This window comes from Lepidochelys olivacea (assembly GCF_965140295.1).
Source record: "Lepidochelys olivacea isolate rLepOli2 genome assembly, chromosome: 15".
Taxonomy (NCBI): Eukaryota; Metazoa; Chordata; order Testudines; family Cheloniidae; genus Lepidochelys; species Lepidochelys olivacea.
In genome coordinates this window covers 10,816,595-10,838,282 of record NC_140425.1, presented here as the reverse complement: position 1 = coordinate 10,838,282, position 21,688 = coordinate 10,816,595, and the positions used below count along the sequence as shown (strand labels likewise).

At 48.9% G+C, this 21,688-nt stretch overlaps 1 protein-coding gene across 2 annotated transcripts in view; it reads left to right on the top strand.

Annotated features, from left to right (window-relative positions):
• Positions 1-289: 289 nt before the first annotated feature.
• The window catches only part of NOS1 (nitric oxide synthase 1), a gene marked incomplete at its 3' end in the record, with an annotated part of 69,113 nt that continues 47,714 nt past the window's right edge, over positions 290-21,688 (top strand). For both annotated transcript variants that reach the window (XM_084648803.1, XM_084648804.1), the window contains exons 1-2: positions 290-1,515; positions 15,208-15,337. In XM_084648803.1, the coding sequence (XP_084504929.1) occupies positions 797-1,515; positions 15,208-15,337 (849 nt within the window). In that variant the 5' untranslated portion in view covers positions 290-796. The remainder of the gene's footprint in view (positions 1,516-15,207; positions 15,338-21,688) is intronic.

Here is a 21,688-nt window from a genome sequence, read left to right as displayed (position 1 = left end):
AAGATTTGGCCCCCAATTTTCCTAACCAGGACTTTATTCCACACCTGCTCTAGTTAAGCCGAAAGAACTAGACAGGGGGAGAGTTTGCAGAGGGACAGAGGAAATGTAGCTTGGGATGATTTCAGGGTACAGCCAGGCCTTGAAACACACCTCTGGAGAGGAGAGCTCTGTTGAATGTTTTGTATCAGGGTGTCTAAGGCCTTCAGATCTCTCTATGGGGCCCATACTTAGCTCTGTCCATGATCATGTCTTTCTCTCTCTCTCTCTAAATCCCCCTTTACAGATAGAGACGCTCAAGATCCATTCAGAGCCTAAAAACTAGACTGTGGAGATGTCTGTGAAGTGAGCCAGTTCCCAAGCACAAGATCAAGGGATGATCCGAGGCTGTCATGTTTCCTCTCGAATGTTTTGTCCCTGTGCCCCTCTTCAGCAGAGAGATGCCTAGTTCTCTGCCTGCTCCCGCCAGCCCAGCCCCCTGTTGGTGACACACTCTTGCTGTCCCAGTGAAGGTTACCCGGGCTGCTGGCATCATTCCCGTACAAAAGAGAGAGCGGAGGGAGGAATGAATGAATGAAATTATGCTGTTGAAGACACAGCTGGAACTGATGTGCAACGACTGATGCTCTGCAGATTTTGCAACGAGGCAAGTCATTCCAGAGCCAACAAGTTCCTCCTTGCAAGCAGAGCTAAGCTGTCCCCCCTTCTCAGCTGCTAATCTCTCTGCTCAGCTGCGGGCTAGTCTGTGCTCAGTGGGTCTCGAGGTCTTGGGCTGCAGGCTAGAAGACCAAGGGCTACCATGGAAGAGAATGTGTTCAGTGTGCAGCAGATACAGCCCAATGTCATTTCGGTGAGACTCTTCAAGCGCAAGGTTGGCGGTCTCGGTTTCCTGGTGAAGGAACGAGTCAACAAGCCCCCGGTAATCATCTCCGACCTGATTCGGGGAGGGGCAGCTGAGCAAAGTGGCCTCATCCAGGCTGGGGACATTATCTTGGCAGTCAATGGCCGGCCCCTGGTGGAGATGAGCTATGAGAGTGCCCTGGAGATCCTGAGGAGCATCGCTTCAGAAACCTATGTGGTTCTGATCCTGAGAGGTCCTGAGGGCTTCACCACTCACCTGGAGACCACTTTTGCCGGTGATGGGATGCCAAAGACTGTTAGAGTAACCAGACCTTTGTGCCCAACTGCCAAAGCGGTCGACTTGTCCAATCCAAGAGATCTGCAGCAGGGTGCAGACCATACCATGGGCTCGGCTAGTTCAGCATGGGCCAGGGAGAACAGGAAGGAAGCGGAGTCCCTTGTGCACGTCAATGGTGTGGTTACCAGCACTAAAGGCGAGGACGGGAAGGGAAGGGACAATGCCGGTGCCAATCCTTGCCTGAACGGTGGGGTCGAAAACAACGAACTGCTAAAAGAAATAGAGCCAGTCCTGAAACTCCTGAAGAGCGGCAGTAAGGAACTCAATGGAGATGCGCCAACCAAGGTGGAGACAAGAGATATAGAAGTCCAGGTGGACTGGTAGGTACCTATGTACATTTTTTACCTTTGGTATAGATTATGGTGACACAAGTCAAATGGGTTTGGTGGGGTCAGGTTAGAGCCTTCTCCAGGTCACAGACCTATTGACCACTAAGGCATGATGCTCAGGAGAGAGGAGGCAGGAAAGAGAGAGACCGCTAGAAAGGGAAAAGAGAGAACAAATGGGAGCAGAGTGTGGGAGAGAGGAAAATGGAGGTAAGGGGAGGACAGATGAGTGGGGGAGAAAACCAGAAGTGGGCAGGAAGCATGGGAAAATGGAAAGGGGAGAAAAAGGAGATTGGAAGAGGACAAAGGGATGGGAAAATAAAATTCCACGGACACCAGAGCTAGCAGTGTGGTATATGAGATTGGGCATTGAACAGATATTCGGCACACCTGGCTTCTATTCCTGGTTCTGCCACTGACGTGCTGCATGACCTTAAGCAGAGTTCAGTGCCTCGGTTTCTCCATCTGTAAAAAGCAGCCAATGATATTGGCCCTTCTAGTACAGTGCTTTGAGTTTTCTTCATAGAAGATGCCATATAAGAGCTAAATCTTTTATTATGACAACCCAAACCTTCCAGAAGGGAAGCTCAGCTTGCTGTAAATGAAGCTTCTAACGGCCACTGTATTTCAAAATGCTCTGTGCCTGTTCTGGCACCCAGACCCAGCTGTCAGAAGTCCAGTCCTGCTCCTACAGAAAGCAGTGGGAGTTCATCCACAGATTTCAGTGAGAACAGGTTTGGATCCTAGATGTGGAGCTCTGCTTCTCTAGTTTCACACAAGCAGGAGAAATGCTATAAGCCGAGAATCTTTAAAGGGCCCCTGAGGGCTTGAAAAACTACATTTCACTAGAATGTAATTGAGGAGCTGCGTAATTCCCCCCCTGTGTTTTTAATTGTTGTTAATTGTTCTGGTGTTTGTGTGCTCACAGTAGCAGGCTCCTTCCCAATTAGCTCTCTCCTCCTGGCCATTTATTAGCAATGATGCATTGCCCTTTTCTAGCCCCTTTCCACAAGAATCTCAAAGCATTTTACAAACATTTCGGGTACATCTGCATAGCAAAAACAACCCCAAAGCAGTGAGTCTCAGAGCCCGGGTCAACTGACTCTGGCTTGAGGGGCTTGCGCTCTGGGGCTAAAAATAGCTGTGTAGACATTTGGTCTCAGGCTGGAGCCTGGGCTCTGAAATCTTGTAAGACGAGCCCAAGCTCCAGCCTGAGACCAAATGTCTACACTGCTATTTGTAGCCTGGTAGCGTGAGCCTGAGTCAGTTGACCTGGGCTCTGAAACTCATTGCCACAGAGTGGTTTTTGCCGTGTGGACATACTCTGAGTCTGCCAGGCCCCTTGTGAGGTGGTGATTGTTAATTTACAGCTGGGGAAACTGAGGCACAGAGCAGTGAAGGCCAATGTTTTCAGAAGCGGGTCACTGATTTTGGCAATCCCAGTGTTTGGGTCCATGGCTTGAAATGCCAGCAGGCCTGATTTTCAGAGGTCTTGAGCATCCTAAATTCCAGCTGTAGTTCGTGGGGTCTGCAAGGACTCCACTCCTCTGAAAACGAAGTTGTGGGTGTCTCAGGTTGCGCACTCAGAAACAGAAAGATGCAAAACCAGCGGTCGCTTTTGGAAACCTGTTGACCTAAGGGAGTCACCGGCATCACAGAGAAAGTCAGTGGCAGAATCAGGAGCAGTGGATCCCAGGAATCTTGACCCCTATACGCCTACTTGACCTGCTAGACATCAGTCTCTCTCTATGTCCCTCCTTTGTTCGCGACTGTGACATTGCAACAACTTCTGTGGAATGGTCTGTGACGCCACAAAGACTCACGGTGATATTGCTGAAGAGGAAGGGAAGGCTGATTGTAGAGGAGACCGCACCTGAGGATAAACCCAATGAATGGTTTGCCATGCTAGGATGGCAATAAGCCAGGGTGAATCCAGGGAGTTGGCTGGTGAATTAGTCTAAGTTTGAAAGCTTGCAAGGGTTGGGAGCAGGGTAGGGGAGGGGGAAGAGACAAAAGACACTGAAAGCCATGCAGCTGAAAGGAGCCTTGTCCTTGTAAAAGGATCGAAAGGAAGTGGAAAATTTTCTGTAAAAATTGTTTAAGGAAAACGGTGGCTTTGAAACTTTTGAGACCAGTATCAGCTGTCTGTGGTAAACGTCAACTTTTTGACAAAACACGAACCTGAAACCAAAAAAAATATTTCTACCTGGAAATGGCACTCCCTGGTGCCTCCTGGGAGTTACAGTTTGGCTGTCTCATGCCTCTGTTCTCCTCTCTGGCTGGGCTCACTAGCTGGAGTACCTAACTTTCTGCAAAAAAAAAAAAAAGTCCAACCAGCTCCAATAAACTCCATGATAAAATGCCCATGTTTTCTTTTAAATGCTGAATCAGTAGGTTTCATGCAGAATCATGGTGAGGGAAGGTGAACGGCTTCAATTCTCCAGCTTCTGAAGAGAGGCTAAAGAGCAGAGAGAGCTGTCTCCCACTTTATTCCCGAGGGTGCTGAGCCCCACCTACAACAAAGTAGTAAGAACCCTCAACTCTCATTGAAGTCAGTGGGAGCTGAGGGTGCTTCAATCCTAGCTCCTCAGTGGAATCTGTCCTAAGCAGCTATCCCAAGAACCAGCAAGAATTAGTGGCCCTGAAGAAGTTAGTGTTTAACTACACCTCAAGGAGCACACTAGCATCCTTGGGTCGCTTTAAAGTGGGTCTCTGGAGAAAAACTCTGGCACAGGCTTCACTCGGAGGCTAGTATAAGGCTGAGAGGGAGCATGAAGTCCTGTAAAAACGAAAAGGGCACTGCATTGGGGGTAAAATCCTGGGGCGCGGTCATGCTAGAGGTTTTAGACCGACATAGAAGAGCAGAAACTCTGCAGGGAAACTGGCAGAGAGCAGCTCTGTGGGTCAAAGAGTGGTTTCACCTTCGAGAGAGATGTGGGACAGTCACCCCAGTCCCTACCCACCACTACATTGGGCTGAAGATGGTCAACTCATGTCCTGTGCTATCTGCTCAGTCTAAAACAGAGCTGGTGCACTGGGGAGGCCTGATCATATGGAGAAAGGGACAAGCACAGAAAACCCAGGGAGACTGGACAGATTCTGTAGTGGCAGACCCCATTGAAATGCCTATAAAATGAGTAACCCTTAGAAGAATTAGACAGTGGTTAAGTGCAGCTGTGACCTCTTCAGATCTCCAGTTGGTCCTAGTCAGAGTGGGAATGGGAGATCTCCAGGTGAATCCCAATTATTGCAGGTGCTGATGTTTGCTCTTTCGTCCGAGGTCAGTACTGAACATATGCCTCCATGTGGCGTTAAGGGGGCACTGTGATGTTAGAGGCCATCTTTTGGACAAGAGCTAAAGCTGAGGTGCCGACCACTCACGGTCACTAACGGTCCGGTGGCATGCAGTCTCAGAATGAAGGTGTTAGTCTCAGCTAGAGTCTAGTGTTACTAATTGTGTTCTGCCTACCTAATTCCCTCCCGCCTTTGTAACTGGGTGCCATGTTGTTCTCTTCCTGAACCACTGTGTAACATTGCACATGTTTCAGAGTAGCAGCCATGTTAGTCTGTATCTGCAAAACGAGAAGGAATGCCACAAGTACTCCTTTTCTTATTGCACATGTTGTTAAGCGACAGTTGCTCCGTAGTCCAGAGATGGTGGCATTTCAGGATGAAGCCAGTTCCCTTTTGCGGAGCTTTGGAGATTCTTTAGCAGGAAAGGAATGGCGCAAATGTGGAGTTCATTAATCATGGGTCAAGTAATGAGGGTCTTACTCAAGACGGTCTCCCTCTGAAATCAGTGAATGTTTTTCCTGAGTAAAAAGTGAGTAAGGACCTCAGGGTTTTGACACCAACAGACCCTGATCGTCAGCGAGCGGGTTATTGAACCTGGGACCCCTGAAGCCTCTATTGCATGAGCTAAAAGCCACATGGCCTTTAGCTAGGGCTGTAGAGCAGACTCACTGAGCTCTCTCTAAGTCAGGGCTGGCCAACCTGGGGCTCCGGAGCCCCATGCGGCTCTTCAGAGGTTAATCTGCGGCTCCTTGTCTAGGCACCGACTCCGGGGCTGGAGCGACAGGCGCCAACTTTCCAATGTGCCGGGGGATGCTCACGGCTCAACCCCTGGCTCTGCCCCCACTCCACCCCTTCCCCTGTGCCTGCTATGCCCTTGCTCCTCCCCCTCCCCCTCCCAGCCTCCTGCAAGCCACGAAACAGCTGATCAGGAGGTGCGGGTAGGAATGGGGAGGCGCTGATTGGCGGGGCTGCCGGTGGGCAGGAGGCGCAGGGAGCTGATGGGGAGGCTGCTGACGAATTACTGTGGCTCTTTGGCAATGTACATTGGTAAATTCTGGCTCCTTCTCAGGCTCAGATTGGCCCCCCGGGTTCTAAGTGGTCTTGGTGCCACTAGATGGGACAGAACACCACACCCAGGAGGTGTGTGGGTTACGTAAGTGATACAAGAAGTCACTAAGACTGCACCTGGCAGAAGGTGACTAAATTGCGTCCTAAGCTTCCTTAGTCTGTATTCACCTGGGAAGATGCCTCAGTTATTAGATGCCATCCAGTCACCCGTAGTTAGATAGAAAGATGGTAGTTTTAGGCAGTAAAGGCCTAAAGAAGAGTAACACCATAGTAAGAGGTAGACTGGTGTGGAGGACGGAAGTTGTTTTACAAAGGATTGAGAAATCTGGCTTCATTCTGTACCTGAATGACATGCAACATTTTAAAAATTCTTCATGAAGGAAAATTCTGGGGGGAAAAAGTTCATTTGGGGGCAGTCAAAACATTCAGATTCTGACTTTTTCATTTTGTACTATGATATACATAATATTCTAAACACATTTTTTTAAAAAAAAATTACAAACAAAAAATGGAAACACTTCTTTCTGGAAGTGTTGAAACGGGATGTTTTGAGGTTGTCAGAATGGCTTTTCCTCTAAAACTAAATGCCAGTCTAAATTACCCACGTTCGTAAAGTGTTTTGATTTTGAGGGAACCGCACAATCTGACCGAGCAGTGTTCTGTTGACGTTTCACCGACCAGCCCTAAAAAGGCAGACTGCTTAGGACTAGTCTTACAAGATGCTGTAGTGTTTTTTCCCTGAACGGTTACATTTGTTTTTGTGCCTTGAATTCCATCTATTCAAATGTCCAACCTGCTTAATAGTTGAGAAACCCACTGGAGCAGGGGTATCCAAAATCCTGTGCGTGGGTCCACATGGCCTGATACATTCTACAGTGTGGGTTGTCCTCTTTAGGGCAGATGTTCTGCCAGCAGGCAGCATTGCAGCCAGGCTGCTGTGCCCAAGAAGGGAGCATTGCGTGCGGGGGTCTATCCAGCTGCAGCTCTGTGTCAAAGACGGGAATGACTTCAGTGTGCTGTCTGATGTGTTTAAGGTACTCTGTGCAGTCTCCTGCAAGCTGGGAGATCATGTGCTCTATTGATATGGGTGAGTCATCAGGACACCTGGGTTCTATTCCAGACTCTGCTGTTGATTCACCAAGTGGCTTTGGACAAATCATTTGACCTCTTGGTGCCTCCATTTCCCCATTAATTAGATCCTGTTTGAAGAGTCCTTTCAAATGATAAAACTCTCTATAAAATACTTCATAGCAGCATCATTAAATTGCCAGGGAGGGAAAAATTGGAGCGCACTGATGTAGTGTCATGTGGCTGAGCGAGGGGCTTGATTTACTTCCCAGGAACCTATGGCTGCTCTTACTGAGGTCCATGGCAAAGCTCTTTACTTAATTGAGTCCAGGCTTTAGCCCTGGGGCTGATACAGCTCATGATGATTCACTGACCAAAAATAAGGGACACTTGAGAATATGCAAGGTCTCGGTTCCCCGGGAAACAACACAGGAATACGTCCCCTGAGCATACAGAACTCTTAGGATCCTAAGAGGAGTGAAGAGGGTAACCAAAGGTGGAAACTTTGGGTATGTTGAACCATTGTCTTTAAAGAGAAGAGCAGCCAGCTGCTCCTGTTCGTGGCAGCCAGCATTTGTTCTGCTCGCGGTCTGATGACTGGGCTGCGGAGAGGAGAATGTACAGCCGGTAAGTCACCAGGCACCAGTAATTATATGGAACATACCCATCACAGGAATGTAAATAGAATGTAGTGTAGCAACCCTAGCCCAAGTTTAAGGCAGGTGGAGATGCTGACAGGAAGCCACAAGATCACCGCACCCTGCAACTTATGTTCCAGCAGGACTGAGCATATATTTATTGGATGTCCCCACAGGGAAAAAGACCTTGACTGATACCCGAGGAGAATTCCTTGACTGATGCGGTGTTGCAGTGATATGACTGTTTCTCTCTTTTGTTTTGTTCTGCCCCTTTGAGTCTCCAAGGACTCTTCTCTCTAGAGAGGGGACTCTCTCTCGCTCTCTCTTAGCTCTTTCATGGAGATCTTACTTTTGTCCTTTTTGTGTGCTGACTTACTTAATCTATAATAAGACATTCCATGCTGACCAGATCTTCTGGTTGCTCTTTGTGCATTGGAAACCCAGCTGGGGAGAACATTCTATGATGCGGTTTCTGAACCTGGCCAAACCCCAACCAATGACAAACGGCGTTTTGTGTCAGTAAAGGCTTTAGGGTTTGGCCCGATGTCTGTTCTCCTCTAACACCAACTAGTGAAGGGCATGTTCAGAATCTATTCAGTACCTTTAACAAACTCTTATTGAATACAAAGATACGGCTCACAAACTTCTAAACGCAGCCACCGCAGTTACTTATTTGTGAATCCAAAATCTTAGCAAAATTCCTCAGCCCCACGGGCGGTTGCATTTCATTGCTCTGGGCAGCATGGGATCGCCTCTTTCTGCTGGTGTGTAAAATGCTTTGAGATCCTTTGGCCTGATTGTGTAGAAAAGCAGGTCAACATTGGTCTGACCCCAGGTAATGGAGAGGAAAGACTGGGGAGTCAGTTCTTCAGCACTGCAGACCGTAAGCCGCTACCTGGCACGGCTGGTTGTGACTGGAGCTGAGGGTGGCAACTCCTTCTCAGCTGGAAATATTCCCCACAGCCGGAAACGCCACCTGAGAATGTGGAAGACCCAGAGAGAGAGTGAAAGAGAGTCAGTTACCAACTTCCCTGTGGCCCATATTATTGATGGTGGTGGGTGATTCGGCCAGAGGAAAGCTGAAAGCAATGCCCCAGGGCAAAGTGAGGTGGGAAAAGAAACCTATTTCTCTTGCATAGCCGAGAAGAACACACACTCTCTCTCCTCCTCATGCACAGAGAGCTCACAGAGGGTTTTGGCTGCATTCTGCCTGTTCCCAACAGCATCCTACCCTTCTGCTTTCTGCACTAGGTGTTACTTACGGCATCGGTGCAAAACTTTAGACTTCCAAGCTCTTATTGGCTCATCCAAATGAGCTGCTAGGAATCAGAGCAGTCAGTTCTCTCTCTTGTCATTGCAAGGGAAGTTCGAGAACTCCTACTGCCAAGCAAACTCAGTAGACCGAATAGGTGAATGGACTGGGACTCAGAAGATCTGGTACCAGAGAAGTCAATGGCAAAACTCCCCTTGACTTCAGTGGGGCAGCTTTCCAGCCCTGGGTAGTATCTACTGCTCTGCAACTGACCTGCTGTGTGCCCTTAGGCAAGTTCCTTGACTTTCCTGTGCCTCTGTTTCCCCTTCCACACCCCTGAGCAATGTAGTTCTACCCAATTAAGTATGTAGCGTAGACCTGGCCTAGGTGTCCTTACAGTACCTAGTTCAGTGGGGTCCCAGTTCCGGTTGGGACCTCATTGGTGCAACCCAGGGCTGCCCGGCAAGGGATGGAGGACAAAAGGAGCAGTTTGCCCCAGGTCTCCCATTTGAAAGGGCCCCCAAGTTGAATTTGAGGGAAGGGCAGCCTGGCCAAACCTGAGTTGCGCTGCGATCCCATGCACCAGGTTGCAATGCCCAGCCCTGCAAGGACAGGAGTTGCCACTGTGGAGTGAATACAGGGCGCGCTTACTTCCCGGTGCCCCGCTTTCCTCAGGCCTCCCCTCTAATTGGTTTTGCACCCTTGGTTTCTTGATTTCAGTGGGGAGTATTCTTTTTGAAATCCTTCATTACCAAGGTAGTAATGAAAGATTAGCCGCCCAGGCTACCAGCCAATCAGGCACTCGCTCAGGCTCTCACACTGCCCTCCCAGCAAACACACACTCGGATACTTACTCAGCAAACACGCACTCGGATACTCACCAAACCCAGGCAAACTCCTGCTGTATGCTGCTCTGCAGTCCCCTGCTGCTCAGCTGGTTCGCCGCCGCAAGGGACTTGGTGGGATAACTCACATGACTGGAGTACTGTCATGGATGGTTATAAACTGTTCAGGAAGGACAGGCAGGGCAGAAAAGGTGGGGGAGTAGCACTGTATGTAAGGGAGCAGTATGACTGCTCAGAGCTCCGGTACAAAACTGCAGAAAAACCTGAGTGTCTCTGGATTAAGTTTAGAAGTGTGAGCAACAGGAGTGATGTCGTGGTGGGAGTCTGCTATGGACCACCGGACCAGGGGGATGATGTGGATGAGGCTTTCTTCCGGCAGCTCGTGGAAGCTACTAGATCGCATGCCCTGGTTCTCAGGGGTGACTTTAATTTTCCTGATATCTGCTGGGAGAGCAATACAGCGGTGCATAGACAATCCAGGAAGTTTTTGGAAAGCATAGGGGACAATTTCCTGGTGCAAGTGCTAGAGGAGCCAACTAGGGGGGGAGCTTTTCTTGACCTGCTGCTCACAAACCGGGAAGAATTAGTAGGGGAAGCAAAAGTGGATGGGAATCTGGGAGGCAGTGACCATGAGTTGGTTGAGTTCAGGATCCTGACACAGGGAAGAAAGGTAAGCAGCAGGATACAGACCCTGGACTTCAGGAAAGCAGACTTCGACTCCCTCAGGGAACGGATGGGTAGGATCCCCTGGGGGACTAACATGAAGGGGAAAGGAGTCCAGGAGAGCTGGCTGTATTTCAAGGAATCCCTGTTGAGGTTACAGGGACAAACCATCCCGATGTGTCGAAAGAATAGTAAATATGGCAGGCGACCAGCTTGGCTTAACGGTGAGATCCTAGCGGATCTTAAGCCTAAAAAAGAAGCTTACAAGAAGTGGAAGGTTGGACATATGACCAGGGAAGACTATAAAAATATTGCTCGGGCATGTAGGAATGAAATTAGGAGGGCCAAATCGCACCTGGAGTTGCAGCTAGCGAGAGATGTTAAGAGTAACAAGAAGGGTTTCTTCAGGTATGTTGGCAACAAGAAGAAAGCCAAGGAAAGTGTGGGCCCCTTAATGAATGAGGGAGGCAACCTAGTGACACAGGATGTGGAAAAAGCTAATGTACTCAATGCTTTTTTTGCCTCTGTCTTCACGAACAAGGTCAGCTCCCAGACTACTGCGCTGGGCATCACAATAGGGGGAATGGATGGCCAGCCCTCTGTGGAGAAAGAGGTGGTTAGGGACTATTTAGAAAAGCTGGACGTGCACAAGTCCACGGGGCCGGACGAGTTGCATCTGAGAGTGCTAAAGGAACTGGCGGCTGTGATTGCAGAGCCATTGGCCATTATCTTTGAAATCTCGTGGCGAACGGGGGAAGTCCCGGATGACTGGAAAAAGGCTAATGTAGTGCCAATCTTTAAAAAAGGGAAGAAGGAGGATCCTGGGAACTACAGGCCAGTCAGCCTCACTTCAGTCCCCGGAAAAATCATGGAGCAGGTCCTCAAAGAATCAATCCTGAAGCACTTACATGAGAGGAAAGTGATCAGGAACAGTCAGCATGGATTCACCAAGGGAAGGTCATGCCTGACTAATCTAATCGCCTTCTATGATGAGATTACTGGTTCTGTGGATGAAGGGAAAGCAGTGGATGTATTGTATCTTGACTTTAGCAAAGCTTTTGACACGGTCTCGCACAGTATTCTTGTCAGCAAGTTAAAGAAGTATGGGCTGGATGAATGCACTATAAAGTGGGTAGAAAGTTGGCTAGATTGTCAGGCTCAACGGGTAGTGATCAATGGCTCCATGTCTAGCTCCAGCCGGTGTCAAGTGGAGTGCCCCAGGGGTCGGTCCTGGGGCTGGTTTTGTTCAATATCTTCATAAATGATCTGGAGGATGGTGTGGATTGCACTCTCAGCAAATTTGCGGATGATACTAAACTGGGAGGAGTGGTAGATATGCTGTGGAGGGCAGGGATAGGATACAGAGGGACCTAGACAAATTGGAGGATTGGGCCAAAAGAAATCTGATGAGGTTCAATAAGGATAAGTGCAGGGTCCTGCACTTAGGACGGAAGAACCCAATGCACAGCTACAGACTAGGGACTGAATGGCTAGGCAGCAGTTCTGCGGAAAAGGACCTAGGGGTGACAGTGGACGAGAAGCTGGATATGAGTCAGCAGTGCGCCCTTGTTGCCAAGAAGGCCAATGGCATTTTGGGTTTTATAAGTAGGGGCATAGCGAGCAGATCGAGGGACGTGATCGTCCCCCTCTATTCGACATTGGTGAGGCCTCATCTGGAGTACTGTGTCCAGTTTTGGGCCCCCACACTACAAGAAGGATGTGGATAAATTGGAAAGAGTCCAGCGAAGGGCAACAAAAATGATTAGGGGTCTGGAATACATGACTTATGAGGAGATGCTGAGGGAACTAGGATTGTTTAGTCTGCGGAAGAGAAGAATGAGGGGGGATTTGATAGCTGCTTTCAACTACGTGAGAGGTGGTTCCAGAGAGGATGGTTCTAGACTATTCTCAGTGGTGGAAGAGGACAGGACAAGGAGTAATGGTCTCAAGTTGCAGTGGGGGAGGTTTAGGTTGGATATTAGGAAAAACTTTTTCACTAGGAGGGTGGTGAAACACTGGAATGCGTTGCCTAAGGAGGTGGTGGAATCTCCTTCCTTAGAAGTTTTTAAGGTCAGGCTTGACAAAGCCCTGGCTGGGATGATTTAATTGGGGATGGGTCCTGCTTTTGATCAGGGGGTTGGACTAGATGACCTCCTGAGGTCCCTTCCAACCCTGATATTCTATGATTCTATGGTAGTAATTTTGGAAGGGGGGGAGCCCTCGGTTTCAGATTTTGCCCTAGGTCCCCCAAAAACCTCTGTGTGGTCTTGGTGCGACATGCATACAAATAAATAATAATAATAGCCTTGGAGGCATCAGTAAGACTAATAGGGCTTGATTGTGCTAACAAACAGAGAATAAAAGGAAGTATGGTCCAATGGTTAGGGGCACTAGCCTGGGACTCAAAAGATCATCTGGGTTCAATTCCTGGCTCAGCTTGACTTCCTGTGTGACCTTGGGTGAGTCACTTAGCCTCTCTGTGCCTCAGTTTCCCATCTTTACAATGGGATAACAGCCTTGCCCTGCCTCATGGGGGTATTGTGAAGGTAAATACACTAGTGCCCAGAAGGGTGTTTGGATAGTAGAGTAATGGGGGGGCCATATAACTACCAAAGCTCAGTCCCTACTCTGAAGAGTTGTTGTATTCTCTTCCTGCGATACCAGCTCTTCTGTACAGCCCCAGAGGGGTTTGTGGCATGGCCCAATAGGTGTAAACTGCCTCAGGAGCAGGGCCCCAGCCTGGCTGGCAGGCATGGCAACAGCCCAATGCAGAATGTTCGCAGTGCGTTTGGTGCATGCGATATTCTGCATGTAGCACGTACGCATCCTTTTACGCTGGTCTTTGACTTTGAATAGACCAGATTAATGGCGGGTGAGGTTATTTTATCTGATCAAAACCCTTTCACATGTGCGTAAAAGCCAAGTTAGCAAAAGAACAATTCCGTCCTTGAAGAGATGACAGATGGGAATTTCAATTAAAAATCCAACCCCATGTTGGGCTTGAATTCTGTTGGAAATATAAAGTGGAGGCTTTTACCCAAAGGCTACCCAGTGTTTAGAAAATAGCCCCGGGATGTGGTGTAACATCTTGGCTGCTGGAGGGCTCAACTTCATTCCATAAATGAACTAGGAACTTCTGGAGCAGTTGGAAGACAAAGAATTAAACTGAAAGCTGCTTTACTTCCTGTATACCAAAAACCACATGCATGGGGAAAACCTCCTGAAAGTTAATTTGCTCGGGGTGTTTCCCTTCTTTTTAAGCTGCAAGTGGCTTCGTGATCAGGGCACCTATTCACATTACATTTTGAGTGCCTCATTCCTGATGAGGGGCCGGATCCCAAGCCCACTAAAGTCAATGGGAAGACTCTCGCTGACTGCAGTAGGCTTTGGATGAGGCCCCAGATTTGCAACAGGAATAGTTTTTCAGTGCTCGATGTTGTCAGGGGAATACAGATCAGTCCTATGGAGAAAGAAAGGAATTGCCAGAGCGGATTAGAACAATAGTCCAGTCGTTTATAAAACTGTAACAGTGGGCAACTAAATAATAGCATTCTTACGGAAGAAATGTCTTCCCAACCCTGGGCTGTAAACAGCTGGGTTCTGTCCTAAATCATGAGAGCTGATGTCATTTGTACATTTTTATCCTAGCTGGTTTGACTGGATTATATTCTTATAACTCGTATAACTATCTAATTCTTCATTATCTTTGTTTTAGTATTCCTATTGCAGTAACGCTTAGACACCTTATTGGAGCCTACTAAATAATTATCCTCAATGATATCTTGTGGTGGCAAGTTCCACAAGTCAATTCTGCATTGTGGTTTTTTTTTGTTTCTTTTTTTTTTAAACAAAACCAGTATTTCTTTGTGTCAGTCTTAAATTAAGTCTGATCCAGCACAGGTAACAATTGCAATGTTCTTTTTCTTGCAGTACTTGTCTCTTAGCACATTAATCCTCCAGTCCTGGAAACACGAGTAATTTTACACATGTGAGCAGTCTCACTTCAGTGGAATTCACTGTGTAAAGTTACTTACATGCACAAGTATTTGCAAGATCAGGCTCTGAAAGCATCAAACTCACCTCCCTGAGAGCCATGTCAGTTTGTTGCTTCCCACTTATGTTCCACTTAAGCGACAAGTTCCCTCCACCCCAACAAAGCTATTTTAGAATAACCGCCATCAGCCCGATATTCTATCCCCTTTCCTTCCAATCCTGTTTATAAACTAGGGCCCCTAATTTGTTTTGATGCATTTGTGTATTAAGAGCACTTCGATTATGCTCTTTGTTCTTATTCCATTGGACAGCATGGGGCAGAGAGCATTGTATATATAACTTAAAATGAGGTCTGGCTAAAGGTTCTCCACTCTTTATTGGTTCTCACGGTGGCTGGGGTTGGGAGTGGTAGCACTTGGCGTAGCGAATGATAGGGTTAGGAATACGCCTTCCCGGGAGTGCAAAGGTGTAAACTGGATGATTATCACTTCACTACCTTGGCCTAGTGAGGACTTCAGCTTCCTGCCAATTTTAGGAACTGGCAAAACTCCCATTGTTTGTTGTCACGCTAACACAGGGTGATCCTTTGCCAGTGTGGGGAGTTTTCAATTCCTCCCCTCAACCCCGCCCCTTCAAACTCTTGCAAGTTTTCAATCCTGCGGGAAGCTGCCCAGAGCCAGCCCTGTAGCTAAGCAATTGGCAAAGGGTAGCAATGGTTGCCTGCTCGGTGCACCCCGGCTCCGGTTCGTTCCCCATGCGGTAGGCAGGGAAGTTTTGCTCTAAGGCTGAGCAGTCTGAGGGCTCTGACGGGGAACAAGCTGCACGTGGCTTTGGGAACTAAATGACTAATATTCCCCACCCTCAGTTTCAGGGAAGTGGACAAGTCCCAGAAACCTGCGCCAGCCGGGGCGGAAAATGACCGAGTTTTCAATGACCTGTGGGGGAAGAGTGACACGCCCATCGTCCTGAACAACCCCTACTTGGAAAAGGAGCAGGTAGGTGCCTATGTCTTGTGGGGTGATTGGCGGGGATGGGAGCCGGTGTAGAAGCATAAGTCTGGCTGCAATCCGCTTGTAATGGTTGCTCCATGTGGGAAGGGAGCACATGCAGGGACTGATCCTGCTCCCTCAAAAGCCATTGATTTCCATGGGAGACGAGGAGCTCAGCAGGGTGGGGCGTGGGGTGTGCCCTGAGAGCAGTGGGCTTTTATACCTCAGCTGACAGCAGCCAATGCAAGTCTCCTTTCTCGTAAAGCCACAGTCAGACGTGGTCTGGCTCCTGGGTATAAGGTAGCATAGGAGGAGGTCACTGAAGCCTGAATCGCTCCTTTGGGTCGGGTCCCCATAGGAGCAGCATTTTCCGTGCTCCAAGGTGCAATGCTCAAGCCCTTCTCTGAGCAAGTGACCGCACAGGCCCAATCTCGACGGTGTGGCCCGGTTACTCCAGAGCAACCCCATTTGCTGCAATGGGATCGCACTTGTGCAGCTGCGAGCTAAGTCTGGCCCGTTCAGTCCAGAAGCCATGTAGCTGATGGGATCCCATTGCTGACGGTAGGGCTGCAGCTTACACTGGGTAGGAGTCGCTGCCGAAGGTTCTCCTCGGTGTGTAGAGCATAAGTGGCAGAAGAGCTGTGTCCAGTCCAGTCCTCAGCAGAGCTGAAGATTCCCCATTGTTCCAATCAGTGTCCAGAGCGGGACAAGAAAAGAGCCGAAAGGGATGGCACCTTCTTAACAACAGGCATCTTGCCAGCAAAGCCCTTAGTGGTGTGAAGCATGTTTCTCATTGCATTCATATAATTTGATGTAGCACTTCAGATAGTATTTCATAGAATTTCAGGGTTGGAAGGGACCTCAGGAGGTCATCTAGTCCAACCCCCTGCTCAAAGCAGGACCAATCGCCAATTTTTGCCCCAGATCCCTAAACGGCCCCCTCAAGGATTGAACTCACAACCCTCAGTTTAGCAGGCCAATGCTCAAAACGTGCTTTTCATCTCCTAGCACTTTGCAACCATTCGTTGCTTCTCACACCACCTTGCCATTTAGGGATCCAGGGCAAAAACTGTGGATTGGTCCTGCTTTGAGCAGGGGGTTGGACTAGATGACCTCCTGAGGGTCCCTTCCAACCCTGATATTCTATGAATTCTGTGGTGTGGAATTTGGCTTCTGGACTTATTGGGCCATATGCAGTTCTCAGGTGGGACCAGTGTCAGAGGCAGGGCTAGAACTTGGCAGTTCCTGGCACCCAGCCCCGTGCTCAGACCATCCCATTCCCGAGGTTCCCCCAGCTGTAATTCACGGTCGGCCATGCGTCAAAGAACACTTTCCAAAGGGAAAAACAGATGAACATTCAAATGAAGAAGTCCAGCAAAACCAGTATTGCCCCTGCTCAGCTCAGTCACTTCCTGAAACCAAGGGCCTGACCTCCTCCCCCACTTCCCGTCCAGGAAACATCGGCAGGGCAGGCACTTTTTGATGGCGTGCACATAAGGCTATCTTTCTTTCATACCTATATTGATTGGCTCCTGCCCTCTGGGCTGGCGTTAGACCACTCTCGCCAGCCCAAGTCTTATTAATCTTTTATATCCATTATTTATATTCCAGTAGTGCCAGTCCAGATCAGGGCCCTGCTGTGCTGATCAGGATCAGGGCCAAACTGTGCTAGGTGCTGTACTAACAAGCAGGGTGACATGGTCCCTGCTCCAAAACATTCACAGTACAGGAGAAGATGTAAAATAGCTGCGATCGGCACGGTCCTTCCACCGAGCCATTATCCAGCCCTGGGAGGGGGCACGACTTGCTCCTGTCACATGGGGATTCTGCAGCAGAGTTAGGGACGTAACTCAGAGGTCTGGACTCCTAGTCCTGTGCCCGAACTACTGGATAAGTCTTGCTAAAATAGCCTCGTTCTGTGCTGCTCTGTCCGTACAACACAGGGTCTCCATCGCTTGGGGCACTCCCTGCTCATTGATAACCTGACCCTAAAAGGTGCTGAGCATCTTCCACCAGTGACAAGTGCCCTTAACTCCCACTGAAGTGACTAAGATGCAGGGGTGCTTGGTACCTTTGTGGAGAGCTTAACTCTCCACTGAGTCCTCGGGCACACTTCGTGAAGTGATGCAGTGCAGGCAGGCATTGTGGGGGACAATGATTTAGAAGTGTGGTATTTTCTTGTGCCTCCAGGAAATAAGGGGCCCTAGGAGACCTTTCTAAACATCTCAACCTGTTCCTGGAGTTTAAACCTATCCAGGATGGGTGACACCTGCCAAAATCGCATGATCATGGGTTGGTTTTTAGCTCCGCCACATCTGCTATGATCTTTCTAAGGGCAAGATCCCCTGTCGAGTCCCAAAATAAAGATTTTTAAAAATAGACTGTAAGGGCTTTTAAATATTTATTAATACAAGAAACACCCCAGCACACAATCTAGGGGGGCGTGCACACAGGAAATACTGCTCTTCCCTGAGGTTCAGTGGCTGGTTTAGAGTGAGGAAAGCCAGACAGTTCAGAGTAAAGTCTGAAAATCTGTCCTTATCTCACGCAAATGCAGCCCCGTATTGCAGATGATCTGGTTCTCATAACAGTGTAGCTGATCTTGCCATATGTGCTGTAATATTTAGGCACAAGGAGGTGAGTCCAAGAACCACAACACACCTCACTCGGTCGCCGGAGTGACCTCCCTGTTTAAACCTCACTCTTTCCGTTTAGTTGTCAGTAGGTGCTGTGACTCCTCTCCCAGCCAAGCTCAAGTTACTGCTTTGCTCCTTTCCCCTGTGCCTGTAAGCGCCGTCTCTCTGTTTCTTTGCTGAGCTCCTTGCATGGGTCTGTGACTATCAGCACTTTGTAACCTTCTGTGTTCAGAGCTTAATTTCTCTCCATGTTAGTGCTGCTACAATCCCCAGCCTTAAGCTGCTATTAAACTCATTTTTTTTCCACTCGATGTGCAGGCTTCCCTTTTATCCTTCTTATCCCTGTCGTTATACATCCTCCTCCACTTGCAGTTTTGGTCTCTCCATACGCTTACCACTTCCACATCTCCTCTCCCTCCCTTCCCTGCTCCCCACCCCCCCCCCCCCGCAACAGCCACCCTGAGAACTTCTGCTGTGCCATGCAAGGCTGGTCTGTGTGGGTTCAGGGCCGGGAGGGGTTGCATCTGAAGGTGGACCTTACAGCCTGTGACAGGAGCTGACTCAGCACCCTGCCACTCAACTCCCCACCAATGTAGGTTAATTGGGACCTAAAAGAGGATACATTAACATGTGGAGGGCTAATTAGAGGGGGAAGCAACTCCAGCCCCTGTGAGCAGATAAATGGAGAGGAAGGAAGCCCTGAAAGGGGGATGGAGAACCTGAAGGAGAGCAAAGCTGGCTGCGGCTAGTACTGCCCCCTCTCTCCCCACAGGTAAGAGGGGGAGCTGACTGGGACCTGTGTATCTGTACTACAGTCTGCTAGAAGGCTACAATAAACACGGTGGTGGTGACGGTGACCTGGAGTGAGAGTGGTCTGTGTCTAAGGTGACAGAGACTCACGGAGGATCACCCCATGACACAGCCGCATGCCTGCTTGTTATGCACGTCCCTGGTGCTGACCCTGACTGCAGTCTGCACTCAAAGTCTTCCTCACAGCCATGTCTGTTTCCTCCCAGATACTGAAGCTTCTCTGGGGCTTACCAAGGGTCAGGCGTTCGTTTAGATGATCAGTGTTATGTGGTGCCGAGCCAAGTGCTTGGACTGAGTGGTCTCTTGGGGCCCAGTGCTGCGAACATGGCCGAGCATAGCGCTTGCTGCCATGGGCAATTCCATTGATTTATAGAATATCAGGGTTGGGAGGGACCTCAGGAGGTCATCTAGTCCAACCCCCTGCTCAAAGCAGGACCAATCCCCAATTTTTGCCCCATAGCCCTAAATGGCCCCCTCAAGGATTGAACTCACAACCCTGGGTTTAGCAGGCCAAAGCTCAAACCACTGAGCTGTCCTTCCCCCGGAAGAACTCAGTGGGAAGGGCTGTGAATCAGCACCACGCTCGATAGCGCTGGCAACACTGGGCCCTCGTTCGGCCAACGCAAGTGATAGGAAGTTTGCACCAATCTTTTTTCAAAGCTCGATTTGATTGAGTAGCTCACCAGGTGAGTGAACGCTCATCAAAATACCTGTATGGCACAATGTCGAAGCTGATTGGGAGCAACTCTCACTTCTGACCTTTGTGCAAACTCATGCAATTCCTTCCCTGTGCCATTCCCAGATCAAAGGTGTCAGAGCCCAGTCCAAGACCCACTGAAGTCAATGGAAAGATGCCCCCTGACTTCATTGGGCTGGGTCCTCAGTGCACTGTCTTTAGTCAATACTAGCTCTTGTGAGGAACCCTACAATAACAAGAGGTGGGGGGCGGGTCTATCTGTTTGTATGATAGAGAGAAGAATGTTGGGTTCAAGCTTCCAAGGGCTATAGGGCCCTAGAACAGTGTAAAACAAATCATTATTCATAAAAAGAGTCTCTGAAAGAATTAACTGATTTTTAAGCTGGTTGTACATAGAGGCAATCTTCAGCTGCAGCCAGCCGCTTGGTGAGACAAAATATTGGGCCTGATTCACCTCCCATCATGCCCCGTCATTTATGTCCTTGCTAGGTTAGTGCAAAGTGGGTATGAGGTGCCCCCAAGTCTCAATTCTCCACTCACTGATGCTAATGGTGGCAGGTACCTAGGGTCTGTGCAGGACAGAAAGGACCCAACTTGCACATCTCTGATTCCAGAACTACGGGGGGAAGTTCAGCCCCTGACCCAGCTCTCCGAGCTCCCTGAAGTTGTACCACAGTGGTCCCTAAAACCCTGCTTGCCAAGGAGTAAGACCAGTCCAGCCAGACCCCCTCCCTTCTTAGGCCTGGCTCTGCCCTAGAACCACCGCTCCTTGGCCCACTCTGAAATGCCCTTTGCACTAGGGCCATCTGTAGAGGGGAAAGGCAGCCCCTGCAGTAGAGGCCCCCTTGTGTCAGGGGTATTCCCTGGCCGTGGGGTACCTATACCTGCAGTCCGGCCCCTTTGTGCCAACAGATAAACTCCCCTGTTTTTTCCACACACCCGAGGAATCCAAACACTCGGGGGCTGGATTGCATTCGCACATACATATGTAATAACCACAGAAGGATCACTAATCTGCACACTTAGTACTTATGATAACATGCTCTGTTGTAAAAAGTCCTTTGCATAATGCATGTGCGCCCCTGACTGCTACATTAATCTCGCCATTTGTCCCACACCTGAGTGGCTAATATCAGTGCTACCTAATTAAAACATAAAAGGTGATAATATCACCCCCCTGACAGAACCCCGGGTAATGTTTGGTTTCAAGCATGCAAACCAATGAGGCTGAGTGGAGAGGCAAAAAGCACTTCGCATTTTTCTGCTGGTCATCAGTTTCTTTCCCGTCGCACCGCACACAATTGCCAATCCAAGCGATAGAGCCTCTCTTGGGTGCTTTCTCCCAAGCCGTTAGAGGACACATCCTTCCCTGTTTAGCGTGGCATAATGAATCACTGCCGCTGTCTTTTCACATATGCTTCCCCACTGCATCTAACACACTCACACACTCCTTCAAGTACTTCACTAACCTCACAGAATGCCCCAAGGGAAAACATCAAGCAGAACAGAGTATCTAAGGTGGGCTCAAGCTTGAACAGCTGGATCCAAATTTCAAATAACCCAAAGTTCACTCGTGCTTGGCAGCAGGTTTTTAGTTGGGGCCACTGCTAAAGATCGGAACATTTGTACGACTGCCTTTATAATGCTCTGGGAACATGTGGGTACTTTAGCTCCATGGATCTGGTTAAAGATCTGCTTTCTGCAGTCAGGAAACATGAATGTCACAGTAATGCATAAGGTGTTTGCTCGTTCGCTGCAATGTGTTATGTCTGGTGGGGGTGGGGAGAAACCTTAATTTTGGGAGGTTTCAAGTGTCAATTTTAATTAAAGTGTTATGAATCCCATGGATTTCATGGGAAATTCATCCCCAGAGAAATAAAGGGCCAAATTCGCATCTCAGTGCATTTCAGTGGTGCAGTTCCGGTTAATTCAGCTGGCATGCAGTAGTGTTGCTGGCCCACAAATGGTTGAGCTTTGTTGAAGGAGGCAGGTGTGTAGGAAAGAAGATTACAGCGTGGCCATCCCCAAGCATTCAAAAATTATGACTCAGGCCCCCAAAAGCCATGAGCTTGGCTTAAAAATCCAAAATTTTGAAAATGATAAATGTTGGGGCTCTTCTGATTTGCCTACAGGTTTTGTGCCATTAGGGTTCCCATTTTCAAATTGTATTCTGCAACCATGAGGGCTAGAGGCTCACTTTAAAACAATGAAAGC